The sequence below is a fragment of the Clupea harengus genome, chromosome 13 (genome assembly GCF_900700415.2).
Source record: "Clupea harengus chromosome 13, Ch_v2.0.2, whole genome shotgun sequence".
NCBI lineage: Eukaryota > Metazoa > Chordata > Actinopteri > Clupeiformes > Clupeidae > Clupea > Clupea harengus.
The window spans coordinates 17926168-17937103 of record NC_045164.1 but is presented as its reverse complement, the minus strand read 5'-3'; the positions used below and the strand labels follow the sequence as shown (position 1 = coordinate 17937103).

The 10936-nt window shown below is 41.6% G+C and overlaps 1 protein-coding gene across 1 annotated transcript in view; it reads left to right on the top strand.

Annotated features, from left to right (window-relative positions):
• Window positions 1-3702: 3702 nt before the first annotated feature.
• adss2 (adenylosuccinate synthase 2) overlaps window positions 3703-10936 on the top strand; it is a 27307-nt gene continuing 20073 nt past the window's right edge. The window contains exon 1 of the mRNA XM_012841431.3: window positions 3703-3969. Coding sequence (XP_012696885.1) covers window positions 3766-3969 — 204 coding nt within the window. The 5' untranslated portion in view covers window positions 3703-3765. The remainder of the gene's footprint in view (window positions 3970-10936) is intronic.

Genomic DNA, 10936 nt, shown 5'->3' with positions numbered 1-10936 from the left:
ACAACATCAACATCACCCCCATAAAATAAATAAACAAGGATAGCAAAACAGATTGATAAGCATAGAATGAGAACAGCAGAAACGCAGGCAGGACGTCAGATGACGAGACAGATCACAGTGACACAGGCTGGTTTTTTTTTCGTCATATGAAGGATGAGACATTCATAACATTGTATTCAGTCTTACTGATGGTCCTTTTGTAATGCCAACAGGTGCACTTCGTTGTGGATAAGGAAAGCCTGTTTTGCTACATTTTTGTAGTCCTGGTAATCTTTAGTTTGGCATATTGGTGAAGTTATTAAGAGGACCATTTCTTAATCGTTTTGTTCTTGATGAATTAATGTTGGTTTATTAATCAGTTATTTTTCAACAAATAACTCAATTATAATTAAAAGAGGAAAATTTGTATCTCAAATTTCACTTGCTCCGGCCATTTCAACAAACACCTAAAAACACAGCAACTTTCAACTTTTTGGAAAAGCTCCCACAAAATCAGGCCGCAAATATCTCAAAAAATGTTCTTCCAGAAGCCCAGAAAGATACACTGCAGTGACAAAAGCTGCACACTTGGATATGGATAATTGTCATAAAAAGACATGTTTCGATGTTTAGTTCAATGTACAGTTCAAATAATTGTTCAGTTGTTATATTGACTGCTGTCATTAAAAGAAACACATGAACACCATGATTCCTTTAAGTGTTTGTGTCAGTGGCCGCGCCATGCCGCGGACCCCCCCCCCCCCCAAAGCTGTAAACCTAGGGGAAACACTGACATGAACACCATGATGTCCACCATCACCGCCACCCCACCCCCAAAAAGCTGTAAACCTAGGGGAAACATGGATTATCAAATGCAAATTATTTTTTCCACAAAAAGGGCCAACGAACAGTTGACATTTAAGTCTGTATGACTGGACTGGACTGTACATCTTCTACAGTATCTATTAAATTAAATTGTGTAATATTCTCAAATTCACATTCAGCTCTAAGGTCAATGTTAAACATTTTCTTCACTTACGTGGAATTAGATACAGTACATCCTGGAGAATGTCCCCATTTCATAAAAAGCCATGTTGGATCAATAAACTCAAGTAAGATCTGTAAACATAAACATACAAGATTATAACAGTTAGGTTTACATGCTCACCCATTAGTGAAGATATCTTCAGTTCAAACAACCAAAAAGACAAAACGATAGCCTATATTATAGCATGACAGTGCTTCAAAAAATGTTATAGCTCCCCATGTATCTCACCATGCCTCCTCTTGCTTAGCTATATAAACCTAAAATTGCACATAGCATGGAGAAGCCATGTTCTAACCATGGGTTCTGGCATGTGGAGCTGACAAATGAATGAATTACTGAAGAGATGCCAGGTTCATCACTAAAATAGTAACTTCTGGTCACAATTTAAATAGATTTGGACTCACCGGATTCCTAATCGTGAATCATTTATCGTTCTTCATTACAGTGCTGTATCTATTGCAGAGAATAAGACATTTTTCATCAATGGTTACTTTCAACACATTATCTAGCATATCTAGCAAGCTAACTAAGTTTACAGTGTTGGTTAGCGTTAGCAACTGCCCTGGAAACGTATTCAAAGACGTACCTCCATTGCCCTCTGACAAGTTGGAAATTCAGAAGGATCAAGAATACCATCAAAGCCAGTGCAATATGATGCATTTTACAACAACCAGTGAAGACTGACATTCTCTTAATTAATTTAATCTCAGAACTATTAATGACAAACAACTCTCATCAATTCTCATGAATAGATAAGCTAGCTAAGAATATTAGCCTGGTTCACAGCTAGAGCAGCTTGCACACTGCCCCAACAAACGCCAACATTCTGAAGTTGGCACCTGTCTTTAGAATGTCCAGTAAACCAACTGCCAGCTCCACACTGCTCAGACAGTAACAGACTTTTTCCAACTAGCTACTTATTTTTTCAATTGTGTGTTAAATAATTTTAAGATGGATGAGGTTGATACCTAGATTAACGTTTGCTTGTCAAAACATATTTGGAAAACAAGTAATTTGTATAGAACAGGGCTCTTCAATTAGTTTGGAGCTGGGGCCGGTTCTTTAAACTGAGGCAAAGTCAGGGGCCGGAGGATATGAGTAATCACAGTAACAAATAAAGAAATTACAACAACATACTGAAGGAGTGAATATATTTTATTTTGTAAGTGCTTAACAACATATGCCCAAAAGGGCGCATCGGCCCAAGGATTCAAACATCAAACCAGGAGAGCAATAACCAAGCCATATTAAACAGACAATTGGAGAAATGCAATTAAATAACAAAAACATGCACTTCATTGTACATAGCTGTACCAACACAACTTTACTGGTCATTATCCTCAATATTTAAGATTAAACTGATTTGAGTAACAGGCAGAATCAAATGTGTCTCCACCAACAAAGTGCATTGCATGGAATTGAATAGAATAAACTACGTTAGCTTAATGCTAACGTATAGGGGAAATTCCATAGAGGCCGCGCTAGCATATTCATCAAAGTAAACAATTCCAACAAACTTCGGTTCATTACAAGTGGTTTCCACAAGAAGTAATGTTTCTAAGTAATAACTGATCAACTGTTTAAGAAAATACTTACAGGCAAACGTTTTCTGGCCATATATATCAGAGTAGGAAAAAATATACCGCCACCTATACGGGTGCATACCGCCACCTACTGCACGTGAGAGTGTACAATTAGCCATAGTCACGAACTGAATGATGCTACCGGAGCACACTACTTGAAGTATTATATATATGACAAAGAAGTTGCTGATCCAAACGCCCAACAATTAATAAATTAAAATAATGGAAATGATCAGGGGTGCCCGAACTTTTTCATACGACTGTATAATGGTCTATTGTTCTATACGCTTCCTATTGCCTCTGGTGAGTGTCTGGTTTCTGGATGAAGATATTTTGGACCATTCCTCCTTACAAAGTTAGGTTTGATGGCTGCCTAGTGTGGACAGCCCGCTTCAAGTCATCCCATATATTTTCAATAATATTCAAGTCTGGGATGACTAGGATGGCCATTCCCGGAGATTATACTTGTTCTACTGCAAGAATACCATCAAAGCCAGTGAAATATGATGCATTTTACAACAACCAGTGAAGACTGACATTCTCTTAATTAATTTAACCTCAGAACTATTAATGACAAACAGCTCTCATCAATTCTCATGAATAGATACGCTAGCTAAGAATTAGCCTGGTTTACAGCTAACATGTTGACCTTGACTGAGTAAATGAGTGCTTGTCGGTCAAAGATAAAGAATCTACGATTAGCCAATCAAACATATCACACGAGCCGACAGGTCTCATCATACATTAGGGGCGTGGCCTGGCTCATAAACTTGCGTTGAAGAAATGTAAGCTTTTTTAGTATTTCTAGGCGTTCACCTAAGCCTATCTACAGTTTTAAACTGCAGATTTAATTTATCACATTCATTGACCTTTCCACAGTCATGAAGTTTGGCCTGACACACACAGTGAACACACCACTACACACCACACACTAAGAGAAAATTGCATTATTCTATTTATTGGTTCAATGTATTATATTCAAGACATTTGAGATGACGCTGTTAGTGTTAAAACCATGGGTAAGCAAGCTAGAGCCATACATCTAGTTCTATCACTAGCCTCAATACACTCCAAAGGGGGCGTGTTCGATACTCGTACGCACGTTCTGAGCGTGCAGTGTCTCTTCTCTCTCAGCCCGGAATTGGAGCAGGAGACATGTCAGCGAGCGGGAGTGAACAGGCAGCCGGGGCACAGAATGGAGGAGCCCTCACTAGTAGTGGCAACGCGGATTCACGGATCTTTGCTCCAAATATTGGCAACAGGGTCACTGTGGTGCTCGGTGCTCAGTGGGGCGATGAGGGGAAAGGAAAGGTGGTGGATTTACTCGCTCAGGATGCAGACATAGTCTGCAGATGTCAGGTAACAGTTAACGTAACCAAGCCATTTGCTGCCAACAGATCTTGCTAATTGAACTGTGTGTAACGTTACCGCTACCTTGCTTTGGTAGATTAGGCTGGTATTATCCGTTTTGTTTACTGATGTGGTAGGAAACGAGCAGTCCTTTCAATTGACGAGACTGGCGTTATATGGTAAGTCATTAGGGTAAAGGATTTTGCACAGTGCACAGGGAGAAGTTAAAAGTAGCCAGTAGCCAACACGGGAGAAAGCTAAAATGGCTAGCTCTCGGGCACAACAGCTATGACAAGTACGGCAACCCTAACCTAGTCTGCAAAGTGGAATGTTGTTGAAGAGGCACATCACGAAGTTGACAAGCCATCAAGCCAATTGCTAGGACACTTACGTTAACCAACGGGATTACAAAAAAGCTATCTAAGTTAGATAGCTTACTGTTGGTGCTTTGCCTCCGTTGCAGACGCCTGGTAGCTAACAGTTAGCTGCTCTAGGTAATTGCAATATGCATACTTCTAAATAGCGGCATTGTTTAGTTTTATTCGCGGAGTCATATTGACTTGAAGCTATGGCACATTAAAATGATTCTTGTTGCTGATTGTTGCTCCAAACTTGAGACGCATCCCACCAAGTTTGCCCGTTCATTGGCAAATTGAAAGAATGCTTAATCAGGTGCAACAAATTCATTTCCACTTGCTAGCAAGCGTCCCAGCTAATGTCACCTTGAATTCGTAGTTTACCCGAATGTACTGATGTTTGGTATTGACAATGAGATCGTAAACTATTAATGCTTTGATCACACGTAGCTTAATTCATTATACAGAAGATGTTGTTGGAATAATGTATAGGTATCAATACTAAGGTCAACAAAACAGCTTAACTTGTGAGCTAGGGAACCCCAGTAGTCTCTCGTGTAGCACTCTTGTATCATGGCATGCTAATCAATCAAGCCGTCTGTTAAATCCTTGTTCCTGTTGTTCTCTCATAAGAGGTGGATATCCGGTCATGAAGTTTGTTGTCATAAGTGCTATGATTAACTGATTAGACTGTTACTCCTGGTCAGTAGGGTGGCACTTAAGTGAATCAGTTGTAAACATTCTCTTGCAAATTTCTTATGGGTTCTTGAGTAGTGAAGAATCTTAGTACTTCGCGACAAAACTCCTCTGTGATTTTCTTTCCAAAGCTACAACCTTTTTTTCATGTCATCACCAGCTATCAGCATGGTCTTGGTTTCCTGGAGCTTCAAGCATCCCTCCCTCTCTCTCTCTGTCTCTCTCTCTCTGTGCGTCTCTCTATCTCTGTCTCCCTCTCTCTCACACACTCTCTCTCACACACACACACACACACACACACACACACACACACACACATAGTCTTTCCAACATTAATGTTGCGACTGAAAGAGGAAATTGACATTCATTACCCACCATACTGAAACATGTGCAGGGACTCCTCTGCTAGAACTCTACAGGCAGAGCTGCCCCAGTGGGGAGGATATGTGAGGTTAGCAGGGCCTCACTCCTCGCTGTCTTACTATATAGCCCATATTGATAGTGAGTTCACATAACATGGATTCTCCCGCTGTTAGAGATGCTTGCATGCCATGGCTATGCATATGTAAAAATAAACCACTTAATGGCTCTGGGCACCTTCCCCCTGTGCGTTTATGTTGGAGAGAGAGAGAGAAGCAGCATGAGTGAAAGCAGATAGTGTCGTCTTTTTATAAAAAGAGCTGCCACAGCAAGTGGTCCTCGATTGCCTTTCCTTACTTGTCACTTGCCTGCTATTGAGCTCCTCAATGCTTTATCTCTCCATCTGGTCTGTGCAAGACTGAAACCATATGCCACTCTAACCTAATTAATGATAAAAACTATGTGTTACCAGAGAATAGTTTGACCTTTGACTGTTGGCTTTTAATGTCTGAGTTTTTAGCAAAGGTGTCCTGGCAAAAGCCTCTGTGGTCCTACATGAATACAGAACTACTTTACTGACTTTAAGATACTTTACAGACCTTGAGATACTTCACAGACCTTGAGATACTTAACAGACCTTGAGATACTTCACATGCTGTGATTTGGATATGTAAAATGAACCATTTCTGTTGGAGTCAGAATATCACCACCCAAACCTGCCAGACCACTGGGCACATTTGTTTGCCTTCCTTAAGGCAACAGTTGTTTTCCATCACAGCCTGCACCATGAAATCCATTGCCTTTGTTTGTATCAGATATCGGTTCAGTGGCAGAACAGGTCAAATAAAACCTGAACCTGTCTTCACCGTGAACTAGGGGTGGGTGATGTGGACTAAAATTTGTATCATGTTATTTTCAACTGTATTGACAGTATCTGTATTATATCACAGTATTTATCATCAAGTTCATACACTAAATACTATTTTATCTTTCCAGTAAAAAAAGCACCAACATTATGCATTTCAAAAGTAAAAAAAGAAACATTTTCAAAGAGGAAGGCAAACAAGAAAGATTAACGTATGAAAATGATTAAAACATAAAAAGTGGCTTGAAGAATTCCTTTAAATAAACAGTTATAATAAAACAATAATCATGATGAGGCAGATAATTACTATCAGGTTACTCAGTATGACTGAAATAACAAAAAATAGGAAACTAAAACTTTCTGACAAGTCATCAAAATAGCCATTAGCCATTAGCCATCAAAGTTCTCACAGACGATCTGGAAGACATAGACTACTGTGTCGGGGCGTGTCACCTACCGGTGTTTCTTTCGCACTTTGTTCTTCAGATAATTAAAACATTTGCTGGTTACCTAGTTATCTCATTTGGTAATTGTTAGTAAGAAATTTAGGCAGACTACCAGTAACTGATTTGGAATTCTCTGACAGTCGAAATTCTGGGAAATTCGTATGCTTTATTTCATGCTTTTAAAATGCAAATTCATGCAAAATTCATGTGGTGACATGATGTTATACCATCGACAACAATGATACAGAACGTTTTTACATGGAGGTAGGGCCAGGCAGTATGCTCCAAAAATCATGTCGGTAATTTTTGTCTGAATGGCGATACACAATATTTATATATATCTGTATTTTCCACGGGCTATATGTTCAGTCGTAAGGCAAAGCCACTGACTTGTGAGATGTCTCAAGCACTTTTATTAAAACAGACTGTCATCAAAATAAAATGCAAAAACAGGGTTTCCTTCCTGTTTGAAAATATACAGCTGCAAAACATGTACACAAAAAATGATGTAAAATAAATATCCTACATTAATTACAAAAAGGCCTATCTCTGAGAATGTTCTTTCAGTTGCTTTCAACAACAATAACAGTGATTTAAAATGGAGTACAGTTGCAGTTCTTTCTCTCCCAGTAACAATTCTAGATTATTGATGCTGACCATACTGGCAGGTGGTAATACAAGTAATACAGACTGTTTTTGGAGATGGATTTGACTGTTCTTTTTCTACAGTTTATTTGGGCAATATTGCAGCTCATCTACTGGTGCAAGACAAATATTTGTAAGATATTATTAGCAGCCAGCAAGAAAGCTGTAACACGAAAATGGCTTCAGGCCGAACCTCCAACAGAGACTGACTGGATAGATCTTGTAACTGATGGTCAAAATATGGAGAGAATGACCTTTTCACTGAATCTACGGATACATTTTTGCAGTATTGGGAAAAATGGATTGTGTTTGTGACCTCACAGGATCATCACTGATCTGCTACTGTGTGAATTGACATGTATTTCCATCAGTGTACCATCAGTATAAATGTATAGGTGACCAACAGTTTGTTCCATTATGTTTCATTGTATCTTAGTTTCTTTAAAAATAAAGTATATATATATATATATATATAAAAAAGAAAGGTCTTGAGCTATTGTGAGTCAATCAGCTTTTGACTGAAGTTAGCTGGAGTCAGAAAGTGGGTGCGGGGTTGCACAGATTGTGTGAGAGGAGAGTAGCAAACACAGACATGGCTTTACGGAAGAAATGGGTTATGTAACGCATTAAACTATATCAATATAAACTATGTGTGTCATCCCATGTCTGTTAACAGTCAGTGATTTGGAGGACATTGTCATTCTATCATCAACCTAGGAGTAGGCTATTTTATCGACGAACATTACATTTGTGACACACTATATGGACAAAAGATTTCGGACCCCTGACCATTACACGAACAGGGTAATGACATTGTATTCAAATACATATACTTTAATATGGCGTTGGTCCCCCTTTTGCAGCTATAACAACTTCCACTCTTCTTGGAAGGCTTTCCACACTATTTTGGAGTGTTTCTGTGGGAATTGGTGCCCATTCATTCTGTAAAGCTTTTATGAGGTCAGGCACTGATGTTGGACGAGAAGGCCTGGCTCGCAATCTCCGTTCCAGTTCATCCCAAAGGTGTTCGATGGGGTTGAGCTCAGGGCTCTGTGCGGGCCAGTCAAGTTCTTCCACACCGAACTCATCAAACCATGTCTTTATAATCCTTGCTTTGTGCACTGGGGCACAGTCATGTTGGAATAGAAAAGGGACTTCCCCAAACTGTTGCCACAAAGTTGGAGGCATAGCATTGTCCAAAATGTCTTGGTATGCTGAAGCATTAAGATTGCTGTTCACTGGAGATAAGGGGCCTAGCCCAAACTCTAAAAACACCCCCATACCATTTTCCCTCCTCCACCAAACACCACCAAAGACTCGCCCATCTGACTGCCAAACAGAGAAGCGTGAGTCGTCACTCCACAGAACACTCTTCCACTGCTCCACAGTCCAGTGTCGATGTGCTTTACACCACTCCATCCGACGCTAGGCATTGGACTTGGTGATGCAAGGCTTGCATGCAGCTGCTCGGCCATGGAAACCCATTCCATGAAGCTCCCACCACACAGTTTTTGTGCATACATTAATGCCAGTGGAAGCTCGGAACCCTTCAGCTATGGAGTCAGCAGAGCGACTTTTACGCACCATGCGCCATAGCAGTCGTTGACCCCACTCTGTGATTTTACGTGGTCTTCTGCTTCGTGGCTGAGTTGTTGTTGTCCCTAAACGCTTCCACTTTATAATAATATCACTTACAGTTGACCGCGGAATACCTAGCAGGGATGAAATTTCACAAACCGTCTTATTGCAAAGGTGGCATCCTATCACAGTACCACGCTTGAAGTCAGTGAGCTCCCCAGAACGACCCATTTTGTATCACAAATGTTTGCAAATGGAGACTGCGTGGCTAGGTGCTTGGCCAAATACTTTTGTCCATATAGTGTGTAGATTGTTATTGAAACATGCACTGGTTTCACAGTTGGCCGGTCAAATAAAGTCTCAAACTGGGCCATCAAGAACCAATCCAAGTGGAAACCATGATACATAGGCTACTACAGCATTGTGTAAATCTCTGTGGATGGCATGGCAACAACAAGCACCGTTGCTTCTCCTGGTTGAGCCAAAGTGGGGCACCCAAGGACAGAACTGACCGGCCTCTTTTCCTCAGCGGGTCACAATGTAGCACGTCATGTCCCACCCCCCACAGCTGGTGATAATGTGGCGCGTCAGGGGATAAATTGCCCCCCAACCCGACTCTCCCGCGCCACAATCCCACACCTCCCTTATCGTTGTAGCACGGTGCTCTGCTGGTTACTTCAGCCTCAGGCCAGCTTTAGACAGCGGGGGCCTTGGAACATGGGCGTCCGTCCAGGCGCGTCTGTCATTCTTGATGCGTAGGCAGTCACAAGGGGTGGCAGGACTTGAATCAGATGTGAGAAATGTTCCAGGTTATTGGCGGGAGCAAGTTTCGGCAGCGCTGGTTATAACTGCGTCACAGTGCGACATATTCCGTTTCTTCTTTGGTTTGTTTGTTTGGGTGTGTGTGTGGGGGGGGGGGGGTGTTTTGCACTCCTTGGCTAACCACGTGTTGAGGGTGTCTTCACAAGCAAGTGATCCGACTAGGTCTACTTCTGTTGGCTTTTTCATTCACACTTCAGCTACGTCCATCAAAAACAGAAATAGATTGACAGGCAGGTGGATGGTGCAGCCCATGAGGTGCCACATTAACTCTCTCTAAGGGACCCACTTTTAAAGGTCTCAGAAAAAGGCCTGTCGCCCCACACCAACTTTCAAAGCCGTTCAGGGTAGTTCTCCATTGGTCTTTGCAATGTTAGCTGCTTCTTGACCTTCACGGCCCCCAGGGGCAAGGTCATATTTATTTTTTTCGACATGGTGCAGTCTTGTGACCCTTTGAGGCAGGGTGTTGCCCACAACCCCCCTACCACCACCACCACACACCCTTAATAGGACCCTATTATGCATCAGGTCAAGTAGTCTGTGAGACCTTCTGGCTGTGCTTGCATCATAAATACAGCCAGTAAGGCGAGGCATCCATAGGGGTGCACACTTACCCCCCCACCACCCCACCCCCATCCTGCTGTCCACGAATAGCTCCCTATAATGCCCCCTAAAGTGGGGTGGTGCTCGGACCCATGGGAGCAGGAATTAGCTGAGAGCCTGGTTTGCCACTGACAGGTCCTTTGATGGCGTTTGCAGGCTATATGGTGTCTCAGATTCTGATTGTGTGGTTGACCTGTTGACTGACGGGCCAAGACCATCTTGATTCCGAACAACCATAAGATCAACACAGACCCAGAACACATACTCAGATAATGCTCACATGCATACCAGTGGCAGATTCTGCACTGTTAGTCGTTTTAGTCAGTAACATTTACCCGTCTGTGTTCTGTTGACACATGCACACATAGTGATGGTTTCCACAGTAATGTTAGCCAGTCAGTGTTTGTCAGAGTGATGCCTCTTAAGGGGCTTTGAATAAGGAACTTGTGTAACCTGGGTGGAGACTTGAAATTAAGAAGCTGTTGATGTTTTAACATGTTGCCTCGTTATTCTATGTTGCCAAGGAGATGAATGGTGCCATACACACACACCCTTGGTCTCTAGTCATGTTCTCTTTGTCCAGGTGTCTCTTTCAATCCTTTTTTGTC